Source organism: Trachurus trachurus, assembly GCF_905171665.1.
Source record: "Trachurus trachurus genome assembly, chromosome: 4".
In the NCBI taxonomy this organism is placed as follows: Eukaryota; Metazoa; Chordata; class Actinopteri; order Carangiformes; family Carangidae; genus Trachurus; species Trachurus trachurus.
Genome location: NC_139898.1, coordinates 9,512,892 through 9,534,986, shown reverse-complemented (window position 1 = coordinate 9,534,986; position 22,095 = coordinate 9,512,892). Strand labels below are relative to the sequence as shown.

Below are 22,095 nucleotides of genomic sequence, written 5' to 3'. Positions count from 1 at the left end.
TATCAGCTTCACGGCCGTTTCGGCTAATGCTGCGTTCAAGGCAGGCTTTTGAAACCGTAAGTTACAGCTTCAAGTCACAACTACGACTTGGTAGCGTTCCAGGTAACCCGTAGCTCGTGTTTTTACCATCCTGTTGTCTGTGAAAGTTCCCTATAACGGCCACTCGTAACTTCCGACCCGTGAACTCGTACCAGATCGAACTGGTATGACTTCACAGGAAGGAAAAACACAAAGTACGAGTTTCTTTGAACGCACCATGAGTTAGCAGCCCCCGCCCTTGTCAGGCATCAATTGGTCCTCGTGCTACGTCACCACATTCACGCGCATCCCTTGGCTGCACACACAGCCCTTCATGCCGTTCTCTCTCCTCATTGGATAACACTTGTATCCCACAAGGAAAATTTTCTCCTCGGGTTACAGCAGAGCAGAGTGACGGAGAGACTCGTGTTTAGGCTGAAATACTTCATGTAAGTGATTGCTGACGGAAAATAGGACTATTTAGGACTTATATTAACAAAAACATTCCACTGATATCTGCTTTAATATAACATTATAGTTACTGTTGGTACAGTTTCATTAGCTATTTGCTATTTGTCACAGTAAAACACATTTAGTCATTAACTGTCCCTTTCAGTGAACTGTCTGCCTTATTTTATTCTATTATTTTGTCTTAATTACTTGATTTAATTACCCTTTTGATGTTTTTCCTTTTTTGTGTGTTCTGCTATGAACAAGGATTTCGAGGGTGGGCAGTATGTTTTGTTTTTTGTTTTTTATTCTTTACCTGTGACGCTGTATTCTCCTGCTGCTGTGCTGACGTGATAAAAAAAAAAGGTTTGGGGAAAAAAAACAACTAAAAAAGGGAAGATGAAGTCAAAGTTGAAACGAAGTGAGATTGAAGATGATGTGCAGATGACTTCAACGTGCCGTCTGACTCATGCACAAAGCAGCAGTAGTCAACTGTTTATGAGTCACATTTCATACAAACAAAACTGAGTTTGAAAGGCTAAAAATAAGGTTTTAACAGTAAACTACGATTCTGTCTCCCCCCTCCTCTGCCACTCTGGTCTCTTTCAGTGTCTCAGTTACAGTAACAGGATGGTTATGTTTACAATGGATTTCACATTTCCAGTAATTGTTTGAAGATGTTTTGTCCTTGTATGTGTTCCATTGTTTTGTGAGACAAATTCAGAGGCAGTTTAGACATTAAGTTTCTCTCTTCATTAAAACTTAAACAACTCGACACTTGTGGATTATCTGCCAGACAGGATACGTAAATTGTGTCCCAGCCTCAGTTAATGCTGCTCTGCTCTCATGAGGACGCCTGCGTCAAACAGCACTTCACAGCAGGTGGAAGCTTTTAAGACGAGGCGGTACATTAAGACAAGGCCCCACAGGAACGAGCCAGACGAGTTTTCAATCAGAGAAAAGATTTTTCCTCCTCCAACAGTCTCATCAGAGAATTTCTGTCTGAAATCTGTATGAGCTGTCATCTGGCGTGTGTCTTCAGCTTTGACGCAAAACAAGGTAATTTGGTCATTTAAATAAACACAAGTCGTTCATGCGTCGCACCTGTCTGGGAGTCACAACAGGTGCCAGGTGAGGCTGGAAAGTGCTGCGCCGGTCCGTGATGGGATTCCCGTGTTTTATTGGAGGCAGCTCTTCACCTGCAGGGAAAATGTCAGACACGTCACACCTGTGAGCTCTGCTCTGCATGTTCATCTCTGATCCAATGCAACAAAACGAACTGTACCGTTTGCATGGTCCATGAAGAGATGTGCGTTTTCTGTGTTCAGTTTGAGAGCCCTGAAGTCAGGTATGTCTTCATCATCGTCATCATCGTCCACCTCCTCCTCAGCCGTCAGGTTCACCTTCTCTGGCTGATCCACTGAAACAGGTTGTGTAAAATCATCATATTTGACCTGATGCCACCTGAGCAAATTATCACCAGATTACCTTTACACTGACTTTAAAATTACTTATTATAGCAAGATGGAACAAATTATGCTGTCTAATAACAAAACCAACAAATCACCTGAGCAGAGTGCAACTAGTGCGACATTATTTTCATAAAGTGAAGTGACTTCAACTAACTAACTGTTTTAGATTAGAACTTGGCTATTAATTAATTCTCTTTTATGTTACTACTGTAAGATGAATTTTATTTTGTTATAAGGGACTATTTTATGTTGTGTAATTAAAACTGTTATGTTAGAATGTTATAGGGCGGAATGATCTGGTTGGCCTAAGATAGAATGTTGGGGTGTTTATGTCAGTTGAGGAGTAGAGGAGACGAGTGACTGGCAGTTGTCGTTTTGGTCTGGTTGTGTAAATAAACCATCGTCCTTAAACTACTCCGGAGCTCCCGTGCTGTTTCTCATCTACGACCCACGGATCTCTCAGATCGAGGTGACGCTAACAAGGCAGCGTTACACTGGTGGCAGCGGGTTTGTGGACTGTAAAGTTTGCCGGGGACTTCACGGAGTTAGAAGCTAACGGACGACGGAAGCTAGCGGACTTTTTCAACTGCCACAGCAACAACGACGGACATCGTTCAGCAGTGACAGAGATCGGTGTACTGATTAACATTGGACATCAACTTCTCTGCTTTCTGTGGATTACTCTGTGGTGTTGCTCCTGCTCCAAGATCCGGTGAGAGCGTAACATTTCCGTTTGATGTGACCGCAACAGCGAGAGAGAAAAGAGAGAGAGGAAAAAGCGACACGTAGCAACGGTTACTTAGTAACGGAACGGACTGCCTGTTCGCTCTACTTCAACTCGCTACTATGTTGCAACATTGTAAAGGCGATTTCCCCCACGTCTTCATGGGAGATGGAAAGGAAGACTTTGCTGTATGGTGCAGACGTTTTGAAGTAGCTGTAGAGGCTGCTCCAGACTATGATGAGGACAGTTTGGCCAAGCTGCTGCCCACACGTCTTGGTGGCGCTGTTTTTTCTTACTGGGACAGCCTGCCTGACAAGACAAAAGATGACTACTCAGCTGTAAAAGACAAACTGAAGACAGTTTTTGGACAAACTGCTTATCTGTCCACATTCCAAAGCTACATAAATGCACGCCCACGTCTGCCTGGTGAAGCCCTTCCAGTGTTTGCAGCTGAAATTAGCCGACTGGTGGAGGAAGCTTTCCCCACGTATGGACAAAATGCGAAGGACGGTGAAAAGTTCAGGCGCTTCATTGCTGGCATTGAACCCTATCTTCAGGTGCGCTGTCATGAACAAGGCTTGAACACACTGGATTCTGCTCTTCAGTTTGCTACACAGATTGAAAATGCTCACCATGCCAGCAGGTTGTTTTCAACCCCAAACAATCTGCATCCAAGTTTTTCACAGACACAGGTTTTACCTGCTGTCTCACCTGTGACAACCACTCAACTGCCTGCATCGCCCGGAGTTCACTCTGCCACCTCGGATGATCTTCGACGAATGCAGTCTATGCTGGAGACGCTGTCTGACAAGGTGGAGAAATTGCAGCTGGAGGTGCAACGGCAACAGAGATCCCCACACCGTGGTTCATCGGACTACAGACCTCGTCAGCGGAGCTTCACCCCAGATAGGGAGCGAGGACGCAGCCATTATCATCCTGCAGACAGGCGATCTCACGGCGACTCTTCGTATGACAGATATTCACCGCGTGAGGATTCATACAGACCATCAAGACACGACAGGGACCGGTACAGCAGACGGGACACCTACACTCATCCTGGATCACCTGAGCGCTATACACGCGGTTATAGCCCATCACCGAGAGACTTCACACGGCATGGTCGCTCACCTGACCACAGAGAGGAGAGACAACAATCTCAACGCTCTCCAAGTCCTCGCCATGTACGGTTCCATTCTCCTTCACACACCAGATCAGAGAAGGTAAACTACCAGTAGTTGACAATGAGGGTCAATTGCCAGCTACTGATCTCAGCCAGGCCCATAATGACAATTGTAACACACCTGATTTCGCCAGAGACAATATATCTTTGGTTAATATGTCAAGTCGATATGTGTCAGTCGTAATCGAGAACACTGTTGTCCATGCTTTTGTTGACACTGGGGCTGATGTCTCAATTATCAGTGAAGAGTTTAGGATGTCCACACCTGCACTTCAGAAGAAGCCAATAGTTAAGCAGGTTATTCCTCTCACTGGTGTCACAGGTCATCCTCTTGATGCTGTTGGTTCAGTCACAGTCAATTTAAGTATGGCCCATAAATCTATGACACATACTCTTCAAGTTGTCAGAAACTGTACAAAACCTCTGATTTTGGGTTGGGATTTTCTGGTTGCTAATGGTGTCATTGTAAACACAAGAAACATGTCACTTTTAGTGGACGACAAATTTGTCCCATTAGTCAGCCCATGTCAGTATGTCCCCAAATTAACTGAGGTTACAGTATTATCTACAGTTGAAGTTCCTGCTATGTCAGAGATGGTTATTCCTGCTAAACTGGATGCACCACTTAAGGGACTAGTACCTAATGGTTATACAGGCGTGTTTGAGCCACATTACACTAACCAATCATCTACTAGTTTTGCAAGAACAGTGGCAAAAGTTAAACAGGGTTCCATCTATGTGAAAATAGCTAATCCTTTAAGTGAGAATGTCATGTTGCATTGTGGCACACAAATAGGAACTTTTCATGCCACCTCTGGTAGTACGACAGATGAATATACTGTGATGGAAGAGTCTGTGTGTAATGTAAACATTCAGGTGCCTGTCGTCTCCAACCCATTTGAACCTCAGGATGTGTCAAACCCTGGTCTCACAAGTACACAAAATGAGAAACTGAAAGTACTGTTAAATTCATTCTCTGATGTGTTTAGCCAGCATGCACATGACTTTGGACGGACAAACCTAGTCACACACAAAATTACAACCAGCTGTGACATTCCCATCTCACAGAGAGCCTATCGTACCTCTCCTTCCATAAAAACAGAAATCCACCGTCAGGTGGAAGACCTCAAAGCCCATGATCTGATTGAGGACAGTGTTAGCCCCTGGGCCAGCCCAGTTGTCATGGTGAAAAAGAAGGACGGTATGTACAGATTCTGTGTTGATTTCAGAAAGCTAAATGCAGTTACCATCACTGATGCACATCCTCTCCCAAGAGTTGATGACAGCTTGGATGCGCTCTCTGGTTCTCAGTTTTTTTCCACCATGGACATGTCAAGTGGGTACTGGCAAGTTGAACTGGATCCAGCAGACAGACCCAAAACAGCTTTTACCACTGGTGATGGTCTGTATCAGTTCAAAGTGATGCCCATGGGTCTGAAAAACTCACCACCAACTTTCCAGAGACTTATGGAGCTAGTTCTAAGAGGTCTCCACTGGACCACATGTGTCATTTATCTTGATGATATTATTTGCATGGGACAGAACTTTGATGATCACCTTAAAAACCTGACAGACATTCTCACACGTTTCAGACAGGCTGGGCTCAAGTTAAACCCAAAGAAATGTGATTTTTGCAAGCCGGCAGTAAAATATATGGGACACATTGTTTCACGTGATGGACTGGCACTAGACCCAGTAAACAGTCAGCGCATATGGGAATGGCCTGTCCCAAAGTCACCCACTGAAGTAAGAGCATTTTTGGGTTTGTGTTCTTACTACAGACGTTTTGTGCACAAGTATGCATTCATCGCTCATCCTTTGCATAGACTCACACAGAAACATGTGTCATTTGAATGGACAGAGGAGTGCTCAACTGCATTTCAAACATTAAAGGATGCACTCACCTCTCCTCCTATTATGGCTTTTCCCAACTTTCATCAGCCATTTATTCTGAGTACAGACGCATCAAACTGTGCAGTTGGAGCAGTGCTTGCTCAAGTTCAAAATGGTAAAGAGCGGGTGATTGCATATGCCAGTCATGTTTTGACTCAAACAGAGAGGAGATGGTCTACATATGACAAAGAACTGTGGGCCATTGTTTGGTCAGTCAGACACTTCAGACACTATTTGAGTTGTAATCCATTCACCATCATCACTGACCATCGCCCTCTCCTCAGCCTAAGAAAACTGGATATGACACATGACCCCACAGGACGACGAGGTCGCTGGGCTTTGGAGTTGGATCCATATCAGTGGACAATCACACATAAGGATGGAAAGAAACATACAAATGCAGACGCTATGTCACGGATCCCCGACTCACATCCAGCGGCCACAGAATGCTCACCTGCAGCTTGTCCACAGCAGGATCACAGTCTTCCAGCTAAAATGGAAATTCCTTCTCCACTCCCAGTGTTGCAGAATAAGCCAGAACAGTTTGCCTCTGTGGTCAGTACAACAGCTCAAGTTTGTGTGTCAGATAGAGATGATTCTACTGTACAAATACAACACAACACAGGTGTGGACTTGTTGATGCATACATTGTCAAGTCAGGGAAATGACATTGTAGCTGAACAACTTTCTGATCCCATTCTCTCAGAAGTATATACCTGGGTAGAACAAAACAATAGGCCTTATCTCAGACAGGTTAAAGGGAAGCTGCAAAGAAAATTGTGGTGGCAGTTTTCAAAACTTGTACTGTGTAATGATTTACTCTGTCGAAAAGCTCACACAGCACCTGGCAAACCTGTTGTATTTCAAGTAGTGATACCCAAAACACTCATCACAGAGACCATGAACATTTTACATGGTAATCCCTGCTCTGGTCATTATAGTGCTGATCGCACATTCAAGAAGGCTCTAACCATGTGTTACTGGCCTAGCATGCGGTCTGATATTGAGACTTTTTGTGAGATGTGTTACACATGTGAAGCCTATAGAAAGCCTGTTCCACAACTGAGAGCTCCTTTACAATCTATACAGACAGATAGACCATTTCAGTTTGTATGTACTGATATTACTGAGCTGCCTGTAACTTCACAGGGACATAGGTATGTACTTGTAATCCAAGATCATTTCACTAAGTATGTCAGTGCATTTCCTATGTCAGATCAGAAAGCAACAACTGTAGCACAACTACTCTGTGAACGTTACATACCTGAATTCGGCATTCCAGAGGAACTGTTCTCAGATCAGGGTAGACAGTATGAATCCGAAATCATCAAGACAATATGCCAAAGACTGAACATCAAAAAGAAACGAACATCACCATACCATCCCCGTGGTAATGGGATGGTTGAAAGATTCAACAGAACTTTAAAAGAACAGTTGGCTAAACTCATTCATCAAAATGGTGGTGAATGGGATCAGTATCTTCCAGCAGTGGTCCTCTCATTTAACTCCATGCCACATTCCAGCACTGGGTACTCACCTTACTTTCTTGCACATGGCAGAGAGCCTCGTCTGCCTGCTACTGTGACTCTGTCCACGCCAGTTGTGTCAGTGACGCCACAGAATTATGGCACAGAACTGGTGAAACGGCTTGACACAGTCTTCCAAGCTGTTCACTCCCACCGTGAAGAACAGAGACTAAAGCGTGAGCACTACTACAACCAGCATGTGAGATTCAAACCATATCAATCTGGAGATCTTGTGTGGCTGGATGATCCAACTACACAGAGAAAGAAACTTGATCCTAACTGGACTGGCCCCTATGAAGTGATCTCATCAAATGATCAGGAACTTTTATATAAGCTGTCAGATTTGAGACATCCCCAAGCTGGACAAAAAGTAGTTCACTATGATCGTTTAAAACCATATAGATCCACCTGGGACACATCCACAGCACAAGTGAACCAACCTCTGGCTTGGCAGCAGGACTCTCTCCCCACATACACAGCACTATCTGGTTCTCTCCCCTTACATCCGAGACAACTTGACACTGGACAGGCTTCTGTTCCTGCCTGCCCCTCAGTTCCCCTGCTACGGAGACCATCAGGTCGGGTCTCTCAAGTCCCATCTCAAGACAACCTAACACAGGATACTGCTCATACAGTGCCTGTCGGGACAAATGACACATACACTACTCGTGCAGGACGGGTTGTTCACAGGCCTCAACGGTTGGGGTTATAACATGTTCCTTCCCACTTACATGATTAACATGGACTGTTTAGTGTGGACTGGTACATACATTGGTGGGAATACTATTGTGATTTGTGTTTAAAAAAAAAAAAAAAAAACTGTTAAAGCTGTCAATTTTCAAGTGTTTAGTATTTATGAAAAAAAAAAAAAATTGATGTGATATATAAGTTTATGTGATGTACATATATGCTTATACTTTAAAGATGAATTTTATTTTTGAAATGAGGACATTTCATTTGAAGAGGGGGAAGAATGTAAGATGAATTTTATTTTGTTATAAGGGACTATTTTATGTTGTGTAATTAAAACTGTTATGTTAGAATGTTATAGGGCGGAATGATCTGGTTGGCCTAAGATAGAATGTTGGGGTGTTTATGTCAGTTGAGGAGTAGAGGAGACGAGTGACTGGCAGTTGTCGTTTTGGTCTGGTTGTGTAAATAAACCATCGTCCTTAAACTACTCCGGAGCTCCCGTGCTGTTTCTCATCTACGACCCACGGATCTCTCAGATCGAGGTGACGCTAACAAGGCAGCGTTACACTACTATTACTGGTTTCTGTTTTTAGTTCATTTACATAGATTATCATATTGTCTTTCTATTGTCTAATTGCATTGTCTGTTCTCCCTTATTTCATTGTACTATTTTATTGTTCTTATTTCAAAGCCTTCCACCTTCCCAAAAAGCCTGAGGGTTGTGCACAGGGTCAGCGGCCCGGTCACGTAAAAAAGTATTGCTACAGAAACATTGAAAAGGGAACCAAAACAGAGTCTAGTCCGGGGAGAGGGAGGTTCTTCAGCCAGAAGACATATGACGTTGTGTGGTGAAAGCCAGGAGTTCCTGGAAGCCTCAGGACCGACTAGGCTACCCTTCTCTCTCATTTCAAAGCCTTCTCAACAGGGGCGGGTCCAGAGTAATTTCTGGTGGGGGGCACAGGGGGTAAACATTAATATTAATATAATATTTATATTGTACAGTTAAATACTGTTTACAGTATGTCTTCATCTTGCTTTTATTGGCCACACTGAATCTTTTACTTTTGTAAGGAACATGCCAGGACCTTTTCATTATCCGCTGTCAGTGTCAATCAATCAATAATCAACTCCATGTTATAAACAAAAAGCAGAATAAGCAACATAATAAATTCTCACAATGACAACAATATCTTATACACTTACCCAGTAGTTAGAGCTCAGCTCTCTACAATAAACATCCCAGTGTTTTGTGTAACAGTCAATGTATACAGAATAACCAGAACAAGCATCACTCAAATGGTGAAATTGAGAACAATGACAATCTTACACCATCTTCTTTATTTACTAGACAGAACACTGTTTGAAGTACAGAGTTGAGTAAGAGGCTTAGCAGAAGTTAGTGCTTATAGCTCTGTACAGTGAACATATGAGTGGCTGACATTACCACAAGTCAATGACCATGGGGGGTGGGGGTGGGGGGTGGAAGACCCACCCCTGGTTCTCAACTACATCTGTCGTATGAAAAGTGCTCTATTAATAAAGTTCATTATGATGATGATTACTACTAATGGACACATTGATGGGGTTGATGCAGGTAATGACATACTGTATACTGTATATGCACTGTGTGTTAATGCAGTGGGATAGGATACAAAAGATGAACAGGTGAGCAAAATGAGTGCAGTGTCATGGCAACGAAGGTGCCCTTCATGTGAGTACAGCCCAAATCAGCTGATACTCTATGCATATAAATCTAATTCATCAAAAAGATTGAGGAGGACTGTGGGCAAATGTGTTGTCCTGCAGAATATTATGTGTCAGTGTCAATGTGGTAAACTGATAGCACATCAGCGCCATGAGGTGTAATCCATCATTGATCAAGAGCTCTGGCTGATAATACTCTGTCAAAAGTGAAAAAACTTCAACAAACAATGAATCAAACCATCTCTCAATACTAGACAACATCCCCCAGCCTTTCTATAGCTCTCAACCCCTGAGGATTCAACTGATGAGTCACAAAATCACTCTCTTGTTCACGGAGACTCAATAATTCACCCGGAGAAGAGTAGTAAGGATTTGAGCCATTTATCAATTATTATCATTTTGCATCATTGCAACTGTTGAGTCACTCAACTCTGATTTGTATGGCTGTAAAATATGGAGCAGTACATTGATGGATAGTTAACAGAAACTAGCAAACGTGCTATGGACATATAGTGGTCACATTCACATACTGATAATTCAGACATGAAGGTAAATACAGCACTATCTACTAAATGGGGGGTTATTTCAGACACAGCCGGACTTCCATTTTCAAAAAGGCTCAGTAATGATGCTCAACCAGGAGGACATAGTGAAACATTTGCTGGTCTGGTCTGAAAGACATGCACCTTGAAAATCAACAGGAGAGCTCATGTTCATTCAGAGCAGCGGCGTGATTCTTTGATGCGCTTTGGAAAACAAGCAAGAGCTAAATTTCCTCCGGGGACGTCAACACATCCTCCATAATTTCACAGTTTCACGCAGATTTCCTTCCTAAAACTCTCTTATTATTCTTCAGTCACTGTCTAACCACCACGGCACAGATGTAATGAAAGTGTTCACACACTCATCAAAGGTGCATTCAGTTGTTAGCCTGCACTCAAAGCAATGAGATGAGAGAGCTCTACCTCTCAGACCACATGGAGAGAGCTGGAGCTGAGAGGAATACCAGCATCCTGGAGGAGTGATCACTCAATTTTTCCAGGGATCTGACTGGTGAGCAGTTTTCCATTTTGACTAGGTTTTGATCTGATCCTCTGAAATCCACCTGCTTCAGAGGAAATTAGGAGTTAAGTATCAGTTACAATGGCGATTTACCGCAGGAACAAGCAAATCCTCGTTGCAAGACTGAAAACCTGGCGTTAAGGATAACCAGATCACCCTGCTGACCTCAAATCCTGCTTCCTAGTACAAACCAGTGCAGACTCTGCTCAGACTGAACAATCTGTTGCTACCTCTGTTTTCAACACATATTCATCATGAAAAGGCTCTGGTCATTTGTACATGTAAATACATGTTTTAAAGTTAAAAAAAAAAGAAAGAAAAGAAAATGCTCTGGTCTGACAGCAGAGCACAGAGCTTTTTGTATAACTAACAAAGAATCACAAATACGTTTAAAATTTGGTCTACACAGCATGTCACAGAAAATACCGGCACTTCAATCAATGGTGTTGTTTTTTGTTTCGTTTCTTCTAAATTGGACTTAATAAGAGGAAAATATCCCCGGGTTTATCATTTAATGTTTTTCATTAGAAGTAGATGAGCTCCTGCTTAATCACCACAGATGACCATGATAAAAACAGGAAATGACACAATAAAAGTTGAGCTAACAGAAGCTGAGAAGTGCCTGTGCTGTTTATTGTCGACTGTTTGTTCTGTGAATACACACACACACACAAGAGCTGCCAGAAATCTTTCAAAGAACGAGGGCCTCCGTGTTTAGGAACAAATCACTGCTCTGATGTTTTTTGCTTTTTGTCTGGTCTCATTCAACCGAACTTTATCATCAGGCACAATATTTCTTTTTCCTTTTCAAGTCCTTCCCTTTTCTTTGAAATGTGTGTCTTCAGCCTTATTTTTCCCATTCTCCACCATGTCTGTGTCATTTGAATGGGAACAAGCCATCAAACCTGCACCTCGGTACCAAAGTGCTGCCAACAGTCATTTTTAATACCACATGCGAGAGAGGACGATTTGTGCTCCACAACAAAGGAGAGGAGAGTTAATGCTTTCCAGGCTTGTGGCTCAAAGGAGACCATCAGCCTTAATAATAGACAGTACTGGTCTGAACTGTAGTCAGACCGGACCAACCACCAGAAAAACCTGACTCATGCTGTCACTTGGTATCTTTTGCTCTTTTTACACATCAACACTTTTTGCCGAGGTAACAGAAGGCATTACAAAGATATTGATCTTAATTCAGTCAGACATCGAAGGGTTTTTTAAAGCGCCTACAGGCCTTTGTGTTCATCTAACGACAGCTTCAGATCACAGCAGATAGCTCTATCATTGAACAAAAAACAGCCTAAACCCTCTTTCTCTTCTAAAAGTGATTCAAACTCCCATATTTTACACTTCTCCAGTGTTTTTTTTTTTTTTACTGTAGATATATTTGTGGTTTTGGACGTGGTGGTAACTCAGCTCTCCTTTGACCATGTGGATACACACTTTTCCAGAGTGAATTAAGTAACAGTAATGAGACAATATTTAATTCTATATAATTTATTATAAAGCAAAATGACCGACTTCTCAGGGCCTCATTCATTATCATCATTATGGTTTGTGCTATTTAGCAGCAATTTACAATTCATATGCAGAAATAATAAAAGGAGTAGTGTGCTGAATGTTTCCTTTTACATTATCTTTCATTTGGTGAACTGTTTTAACATTAACTCATCACAACTGAAACATTTCTAGTCCTGATGAATGACGTTCAGGTTGAAACTGAACTTGACACATGACAGTGATCGTACTGGAGTACACTGATGCAGGTTTTTGACTCGGTTTCATGATCTGTGAAATTGTCTCACCTTTCTTCTCCATGCCACTTGTTGCACAAACATTGTTTCAGGACGTCACTGAGAGTGATGACTGCTTTGTTGTGACATAATGTGACATGTGACACATGGTATAAAGGCTCAGAATCTAAATACAGGCTCTGTGAATTTCTCCGTGGACTGAGGCTTTGATACTTCAACTGTATTATTTTTTAGTTATTAGGACCCCCTCGAAAATTACATGATTCATCTCAAGGGGCTATCCTGAATAAATAAATTCAAATATTACATTGCATTTTTAATTGTATATCTAATTTGCATCATTTTTATATGTTGCTTTATCATGAACCTATTTAAGTTTTTGATGGTCTTTGTAAATCAACTGGAAATAAGTCAGGTAGACAATCATTATCTTCCTGCTGCTAACACCTGCTACAGACCGCTGTCATTTTGTTATTGAATAAAGATGAAAAGCCCTAATTGTTGACAGATAAATTTGTGTGGTAAATTTGTCGCACTGAAATATGTCATGGACGACAGTTACTGAAGAGACATAGTTTAACAACTGGTCAAGTAAAATCAATGAGTGAAACAAAAATATCTGCACTTACTGTTCTACAGCCTAAAGCACTATTAAGCTTCTTTCAAGTGTCACCGCAAAACATCACAAACTGCTCATAAAAGCGTCGCCCCAAAGCATGAATTTAATTTTTCACACCTTACCTGTTTCTGAGCTCTGGGACTTCTCCACCAGGAATTCTCTAATTTTTTCCACCCACAGGTAGAGGATGCTCTCTCCCATGTGCTCCCTGTCGAGATTTGAATAATTTTCAATATATGAGGCACCGACTGAAGAGAGACAGCCAGGGAAACAATCATGAAAGGCCTTTGTTGTCACTCTACAGCGTGTCCTCGTGAAGTCACCAATTATGAGAGGTACTCACACATAGAGGTCTTCAAGGCTGTTTGCCAATTTGGCCCTCTCAGGGCCTCGCAACCACGCCGCACTATAAAAGCCGAGAACAAACAGAGGGTTATTGAGCAGCACGAGGAGTGGGCTTTGGAGTGGCATGTTGTTGTTCTATCAGTTCAGCAGATTGCCACAAGATTACATTTGAAAGGCAAATTGACTTACTTGATCTGGTAGATGGGAGGGGCTGCGCTGGGATAATCAGGTGGGAGAATTATCTATCAATGTGAAGAAAAAAAACATAAACTTACTTGACACAAAAACAAAATGCACATGTGACTGATATAAGATAATATATGGACTGATATTATATAAAACATTTTCCCTCTACCTGCAAACATGCCGTCAGCTTTGGCTTGTCTAAGTCGTTGGATATTTTGATGCAAAATATTCTGGATGCTTCATCTATAACACACCACTCATCACCGTATATGGATGACAGAGCCTCCACCTCTTCAATCTACAAGGAGAAAGTCAAAACATAATAAAAGCATCAATGTGTGTCTGTCAGCTTCAAGTATGAATTAATCCATTTAGTCATTTCATCATTTGGACCAGTGATGTGTTTAAAGCTGAAAAATTCCCTGAATAAAATTCACATCCAAAGCACACAATACTACACCAGAGCTTTAATAATCCCCAGGTTTATACCATCTGCATGATAAACAAAAATATTCCCTTCACAACCTGACAAAACATTGTTTGACTAATTCATTAGGATTTGATTTTAAACTGCTAACAAAAGATGGATTAAGGAGATTAAATGTTTGTGCTCAGTTTGTAGGCTACAAAATATAAGAGGTTTGCCACCATCTACATCAATGTTACTTTCCACTCTCATACAACATAGCTAGTAGTTCATTTTCCTTTGACAAAAAACATTTTTTTTAAATTGAGGAAACATGACATCTCTGTCCGTCTAGTTAAGAAATGGAGTCAAGTCTTTGGAGACGGATCATCACAATGCTTCTCAGTGAGTGCTGTTAAACAAACCCCTGTGTTTTTCACTGGTTTCCTTTTTGCTTTCAAAATTGGACACTTTGATCTGAATGCACTCTCAGTAGGGTGAGTGGCACAACCATGACAGACACACCGAGTAAAAAGAAGCTCTGTTCTCATGCACAGAGCTGAAGGTTAAATGATGTGGTGCTGATCTGTGGTGTAGCCTATTTTTTGGCTGATGTGCAGCCTTTGTGCAGCACCTGCTAAGTTTCAAACATCACAGACAAACTGTGTTAATGAATCCAGCCTAGGGGTGGGCGATATGGCGATATTAGATCGTGAAGGATTAGAGTGTGTAGACGATCTGCCAAAGTGCAGAGATCGTAGGATCGTCTGGGGCACATTCTATAAATTGCAGTTCTATGCTGCAAAGCGCAAACAAAGGACATTTGCAAAGTTTGCTAAAAGAGATAACAACAGTTACTTTAGTTTGTATTTTTATTTGACCCTTTTCAATCAGCTATTTAGTTAGTTATTTAGTTTTGATACACTTAAAATCCTGTTAAAATGACTGTGTTGAATAAAACAAACAGTAATGTCTTCATTAATATTTTACTTTCATGTTTATTGAAAGCTACCTTTTATGTTGCAAGAGTCCACTTTATCAGAGTGTTGTTGTTTACCTTTTACTATGTTGTTTGCACATGTTGGCAAAACTGCAACTACTTAGATTAAAATCTGTTCAGAAAGGCTCTTTGGCCTACATTGTCTGTTTTTCTTTTTTCGATTTAAGATCGTGATGAAATCGAAATCGTGACTTCATTTAAAAAAAATCGTGATATGATATTTTTGCCATATCGCCCACCCCTAATCCAGCCACCTTGGGAGCTACCTGGATCGTGTGTGTGCGTGTGTGTGTTCCTCTTTATTTTATGGTCTATGCACTTTAATTATAGGACCATTATGATTCTCAGACAGATACTGAAAGGTTTGTTGTGCCATTCATCTCAGAGTTGTCAGATTTATTGTGCCTGATTGTTATTGAGCTGTCTGCTGTAGGCCTATGACCTTTGTTACACCTGTCCACAACTTCAAATTGTCTTGAGCGAGCTCTGCAGGCCACTGAGAGTAATCAGGCAGTAAACACAACTTGCCAGCCTTGTCTTGAATCAGTCAGACAGGCTGTCGAGGACAAACATCTTACTTGAGCCTGAAGATCTCCTTCATTCTCTTGGTTTATGATGTCGGCCATTTGTTCACAAGTGTCAATTGTTGAAAAGGTGGAGAAGTCAAGGAGATCGAACTAATGTAGGATACAACTCCAGCCTGCATGTGTGTGTAAGCATAAACTTCTTCCGGGTACTCTTTCCGGTAGGATATGAGTCGTTTTTCACTCAACAAAGGTGAAGCGTTTGAATAGATTTGGCAGAACCACAAACAGAGCGTTTACCTGTTGGTATGAGGTTTTTAATGCTAAACGGAAGATCACGTGTAACAATTCGCACGACTTGAATCTTATTTTAACTTTATTCTGGTTTGAAATAAGCGCCCGAGCTTTTATTTTGAAAGGCGCCAACGAGTCACACGGGATATTTCCGCTCTGCAGAGATCAGCTGACGCGAGTGTAAACAGAAAACAGAGATATGAGTGAGTGTGACACAGACAGCTGTATTTCGCCACCCGTCAGCTCACCGTCAGCTGGAGTCGGTAAATGAGGAGTGCGCGCGCGTGTTCATTTGATAGAGAGATGCGTCGGTGTGTCCGCGCGGCGGTAGAGCGGCAGGAAAACGGCTCAGAGGCTTAAAGCATCACATGCAGCTTGACCCGGGGGCCCGAGTGAGAGAGAGCAGCTCTGGACCTCAGCTCACAGGACGGGACCAGCTGAAGCGGTAAGAGTGAGACTGTTTGAACTGCCTGCTCATCGTTATGCGTGTTATCCTGTTGTCAGACAAGCCTGTTTGGTGTCACCTGCTCACAGCTGTTGCAGTCAAACACCTGGTTTCATCCCAAACGTGGTCTACAGCTGGCTGGGAGTAAACTGTGTTATAGGCTACAGTATATCGTAACATATCATATTTAATGAGCTCATGTTTGTTGATACAATCTGGACAAGAAGATGTAAATTACAAGGCAGCACTGGTAGGGGAACTAATCCTATCGTACCTACTCCTACTTTACATAATACTAACTAGTTTGGATTCATAATCCTAATCCCACAGTACAAATACTCACTGCACTGCAAAAACATGTATGTGACTGATAATGATTAAATATCACACTGTAAAATTATGCTTAGTTTGGTAGTTCAATCTTGTGGTTCCTAGTCTGGGTTCAGGTCTCTCCCAGGGCTGAGGAGCCATGGTTGATGATGATGGATGAGAGAGAAGAAGAAAATTCAACTAATTTGCATTTTCTTGGCTATTTTTAGCTTCTTAATGTGTGAAACTAAATATTCAAGGACATAATCAATTGTCTGCTGCTTTTACTCAAATCATAGCAATTGTTCTTCTTCTTATTATAGGTAGTTTAGTAGTTTTTTCTGTGAGTTGATAATTATCATTTCAGCCTAATGGCCAGCAGCTCAAACAAGAGACTTAATAAAGAGATTTAATAGGTCAAAATGTATAGGTCAATATGTCAAAGACAACTTTGCAGGTCCACTGAACATACCATGTAGTTACAGTCTACACCCAGAGTGTTTGAATGTCTCTTAGTCAGACTGAAGTTATCAGTAGAACGACAGGCATGCAGTAACTGCCTTTGTCACATGCTCTCCAGTCCCAGCCAGGTAAACATGTTTCAGTGGCAGCCAATATTTTCTTCCGTATGTCCTGCAGACCTCACAGTAACACTATCTGATTCATCTTTCGTTGTTGATGTGGGTTCATCAATCTTTGCTCACAGCCACATGACAGTCTATACCACTGCATAAAGCGAGCTTTCTCTTTTCTGTCTGTGCAAACTAACATTGTGATCACAAATCTGATGTGTCATGAGGTTGTTGAGAGGGAGGAAAGATTCAGTTCCTTACTGTAACACTGCTCTGGTGACTGACATATTTTGTAATCATGTTGATTTCCTTCTTCTCTTGTCCTGCACCTCCTGACAAAAGAAACTCTTGTGACTTTTTGCTCACATGTCATGAACAATATAGGATGATAAACACTAGGGAGGGAGTTCAGGGCCACATATTTTTGTCTTAAAGGCAAATGTCTTTTTCTGACTGTTTGGTGATTTTGTCAGATGATACTGATATAAAGTCAAGTCGACAACAGCTTGGCAAAAAAACAAAAGAAGTTGTCTTAATGGGCTGTGTTTCAGTCACTACTTCAAACTTGTTCAACAGTGGAAACAGGAAAAGAATCACATAGATAAGAAGTAAAATCCTGTATTAAAGTGTTGGTTATGTGAGACAGAGGAAGAGAGAAGTAAACAGATAAAGAGCTGAAACCTGTTGACTCTGGACTGAATACAAATAAATAGCATGTGATGTGGACATTTGTTTACATCTGTTCAACAACTGTTTTCAACTACTTACTCACTTACAATGACATGACACAATCCAGCCAGATACAGGCTTTTGCCCTATATAGGGGTATTTAGTAGAAATAATTAAAGTGCAGGTCTTCACCAGAGAGAGAGTGTGTGTGTGTGTGCAGAGGATGGACTCATTATGATCATATTATTCATTAAAATCTGTCTGCTTGTTTGTCCCCCATCTTTATTGCCAGGGACAAAGTTGCTGGAGTGCCACTACATGGCACAGTGTTTTTCAACCTTGGGGTTGGGACCCCATGTGGGGTCGCCTGGAATTCAAATGGGGTCGCCTGAAATGTCCAGTAATTGATTAAAAAAATTACTGATAAAAATAATTTTTAAACTAATTAATATTCTTTTTTAAATCAAGTTCAAATAAAATGCAGCATATAAAAATATCTGAGCTGGCACATCTTGATTGACGGGGTCGCCAGAGATTTGTGATGTCAAAATGGGATCATGAGCCAGAAAAGGTTTGGATATAGCAGCATAAACCTTGTGTAGCTCACAGTACAATATGTTTCCTCTGCAGGGCTCCATGGAGGAACTGGACCCAGAGGAGCAGTTCCTGCGCTGCGCCAGGAACGGAGATCTGCCCGGGATTAAGAAGCTCCTCATGTCCAAGATCAAAGAGGAGACGCAGATCAACATCAACTGCAAAGGTACATGACTACCACATGGGGGAAAAAAATCTCAGTGACAGTGTTGGTTTAATGCGGTGTGTAACGTTTCCTTAGGCAAGAGTAAGTCAAACCTGGGATGGACGCCTCTGCACTTGGCGTGTTACTTTGGACACAAAGATGTAGTGGAGGAATTACTTAAGGTAGAGTGGAGGTTTTGAACCTTGTCACATTAACTATCTGTAGGTTTTACATGAGTGCACAGCCAATGAGTGTGTTGTTATACTCTGCAGGCGGGGGCCGACGTCAACCTGCCCAATAACATCGGAGACACAGCTCTGCACAAAGCCGCCTTCACAGGAAGAAAGGTACCTCAGTGTGTAATCAATTTCTCCTCTCAAACTTTCCGTTTTCCTTCCAATATTTGCATCTCTTTGTTGATAGTATGATTTTGTGCACGCATTATTCATCCATTCAGTCTATCAATCAATCAATGAATCACGTATTGATCAGGAGGTTGTCATGCTGCTGCTGCACTATGATGCATGCGCTACTGTCATCAATGGGACAGCACAGATTCCCAAAGATGTCACGCAAAATGCAGAGATCAGAAGCATGTTGGAAGGTGAGAGAGACACGTTGTCATTTAAGAAATTTCATGACAGCTTCTCTTTTTAATTACAAATCTCTGTGTTGATTTTTAATATGCATACACTTTGTTTACATAATGTGCAAATTGTGAGAGCATGCGTTTCTCGTTCTTGTACACCTCGGACACCAGCGGCTGAAAGAACAGAGGAGAGGAAGCTGGAGGAGAAACTTTTAGAAGCTGCACGAGAAGGAGACCTTTCAACTCTGACTCAGCTGGTTAGTGTCACACACAGTTACAGTACATGTATTTAGATATTACATGTTAGGCTATACATGTTTTAACTTTTTTATATCATTTATATCATATTATTTTGGGTTATGTAAGTGCTGGACGATCTGAATTTCCCTTCTAGGGATTAATAAAGTATTTTCTACTCTATTCTATCACATTTTGAGCTCATTTGGGGCAATACCTGCAGCAGAGGTGGGGCAGAAAGGGAAAGGGAGTGTTATTGTGGGTAAAGTTTACTGTAGATATATTTGTACCTGAAATGACAGTTTTATTCTCAACTGTCTTCACGAGTCACAGCGTGTCTAGAGGCAACTACGCCCTCGTCAGTGACAACAAAAGAATTGGCAATGATGACCTCATTGAGAAAAGCTCTTGTGGGGATAAAGTATTGAAAAGTGTATTCCTGCCCCAAACTGTGGTCACAGAGCGAGAAATTATAGAGCCGTAGTTTACTTCTTAGTTTCACTTCTCCATGTCTTAATTGCACCAGAGGAAAGGCAGGACACTTGGATCCAGACAGCCCATCTGTTGTCGTCCTGTTTGTTCACTGTAGCTCAGCAGGAAGAAGCCTCCAGATATCAACTGCACAGACCTGCTGGGCAACACCCCGCTGCATTGTGCAGCCTACAGAGGCCAAAGGCAGTGTGCCCTCAAGCTGCTGAAGAGCGGAGCCAGGCCCAATATCAAGAACAAGAACAGTAAGAGGCCAGTCAGAACAAATGACTCCTGTGTGTAATAAAAAAATTGGAACACTTTGTTTTTCACAAGAGGAAACGGCTCTACAGTGTACAATTTTCTGACAGATTAAGGTAGCTAGCCACTGCCACTGTGTGCTTTACCAAAGTGATCGAGGAGTCCTCTGAGAAATGTCACACACCCTCAAGCTCGCTTAAAGACACCCCTCTTCAAAAACTCCAGTCATCTTCTTCTTAAGTACAGGTCAAGAGGGAAAAGATTGTGGGAGTCTCAGCCAGCAATGAGAAAAATCTACCAGACACCAGGCTTATCTTTTCACGAGCTGCACATCCCCAAACTCCTATATATATATATATATATATATATATATATATATATATATATATATATATATATATATATATATATATATATATATATATATATATATATATATTGACGATATGCTGCATATTTATTTTAATTTTTTTTCATTTCTGCTCTTAGTTTGAATAAATTTCTCATGGTCATTTCTTCACTGAATATAAGTAACCAACTGAGTGATCAGCTCTCATTTCTGCAGAAATGCTAACATCTAATTATTTTTGCCAAAACAAAGGTGTCATTTCTATGACTTGAATGTTACAGTATTATTAGTGAAAAAAATATATAATAGCATGAGAGGCACAAACTAATTGAATAATTACTAATTACTAATTAACTAAACTAATTTTCAACAGCTACTAAAACTAAAAACAGTTGTTGTACTTTTGCAGTCCTTTTTCTTCACTTCATGTGTGTGTGGGCTCTGTTGTGCTTAAGACAATACACTTGTCTCGTGTGTCCCAGACCAGTCAGTGTTTGACCTGGCCAGCGATACGGCAATGAAGCAGATCCTTGAAGGCAGCGCTCTTCGAGTAAGTGCTCATCTGAATGTCGACTCCCTGTGAAGTTACTTCCATTCATTGTTTGATTTTCCTTTCTTTTCTAACTGTCATTTATTTTCTCATCTGTACATTGCAGGGTATGACCCATCACGTCAAGAAGTTTGAGGGACTGCTGTGGAAGGTAAGCTCAGGGAATTAGAACGTTTTTTGTTCTGTTTTGGGGTTTTTTCACGGTGTCGTACACTAAAAGCCCGCATGGGCTTACAAGACACGCAAGTAATAAAGAACAATAAACAAAAGAACATCTGCACATACTGTATGCTATCCAGACGTATACAGTCCTCAGTAAGCGTAATCCACTATCAAACATAAAGCGCAGTAGCACACCCATGCACTGTTGGTAAGCAGTCAACACATATTGAGCTAAATAAAACACTTTTTCACGAAACAGGTATGTTAGTCTATGATCATCAGACATAGAAAACAAACATTCCGTGGTCATTTTAAGGAATAGCTTATGTCTAAATTCATGATAAAATGGACAGTAAAATACAAAATGCATTTCATTTTCAACCTCACTCAAGTCACACAGGTGACACTTTCTATTCTCATCTGGAATTGAATCTAAACATCCAGTTTCAACCGCCAGAGGCAAGATACCACATCTCAACTGGGCACAAGCAGACCTCTGCGCTCTGAAAGAAGAAATAAAACAGAGATACTGTATCAGGCTCACTGCATGTAGAGACAACATGAGCAAACACAAACACATTCAGCACATTTTATAACATGCCATTATTACTCTTAATACCAGGTTATAGTATGGGTTTACTGTACAAACCTTAAAAAAGTAAAATTCTTCACTCATTACCTAGTTCTCATTTTTTCTTTTTCAAGACAAGAAGTTTCTCATACAAGCTATGAGAAATAACTTCTTGTCTTGAAAAAGAAAAAAGGAAAACTAAATACTACATTCGGACATAATGAACTTCCACAAAGTGTTTCACTCATTACCATCAAACAATGAGCTGTAGTAAACTCTACAAAGATTATCCACTGTCACTACTTTATATGTCAAAATATGAAT

The 22,095-nt window shown here is 41.2% G+C and overlaps 2 protein-coding genes across 3 annotated transcripts in view; one reads left to right on the top strand and one right to left on the bottom strand.

Moving 5' to 3' along the window:
- The window catches only part of impact (impact RWD domain protein), a 34,085-nt gene extending 18,319 nt beyond the window's left edge, over positions 1 to 15,766 (bottom strand). The window contains exons 1-7 of the mRNA XM_083969820.1: positions 15,611 to 15,766; positions 13,796 to 13,924; positions 13,630 to 13,682; positions 13,439 to 13,501; positions 13,218 to 13,303; positions 1,754 to 1,888; positions 1,573 to 1,667 (exon numbers count right to left, since the gene is read on the bottom strand). Coding sequence (XP_083825946.1) covers positions 1,573 to 1,667; positions 1,754 to 1,888; positions 13,218 to 13,303; positions 13,439 to 13,501; positions 13,630 to 13,682; positions 13,796 to 13,924; positions 15,611 to 15,658 — 609 coding nt within the window. The 5' untranslated portion in view covers positions 15,659 to 15,766. The remainder of the gene's footprint in view (positions 1 to 1,572; positions 1,668 to 1,753; positions 1,889 to 13,217; positions 13,304 to 13,438; positions 13,502 to 13,629; positions 13,683 to 13,795; positions 13,925 to 15,610) is intronic.
- Positions 15,767 to 16,085: 319 nt separating this feature from the next.
- LOC310984653 (oxysterol-binding protein-related protein 1-like) overlaps positions 16,086 to 22,095 on the top strand; it is a 28,592-nt gene continuing 22,582 nt past the window's right edge. For both annotated transcript variants that reach the window (XM_083969922.1, XM_083969921.1), the window contains exons 1-9: positions 16,086 to 16,295; positions 18,476 to 18,605; positions 18,681 to 18,766; positions 18,857 to 18,931; positions 19,077 to 19,188; positions 19,345 to 19,430; positions 20,000 to 20,144; positions 20,971 to 21,038; positions 21,145 to 21,189. In XM_083969922.1, coding sequence (XP_083826048.1) covers positions 18,482 to 18,605; positions 18,681 to 18,766; positions 18,857 to 18,931; positions 19,077 to 19,188; positions 19,345 to 19,430; positions 20,000 to 20,144; positions 20,971 to 21,038; positions 21,145 to 21,189 — 741 coding nt within the window. In that variant the 5' untranslated portion in view covers positions 16,086 to 16,295; positions 18,476 to 18,481. The remainder of the gene's footprint in view (positions 16,296 to 18,475; positions 18,606 to 18,680; positions 18,767 to 18,856; positions 18,932 to 19,076; positions 19,189 to 19,344; positions 19,431 to 19,999; positions 20,145 to 20,970; positions 21,039 to 21,144; positions 21,190 to 22,095) is intronic.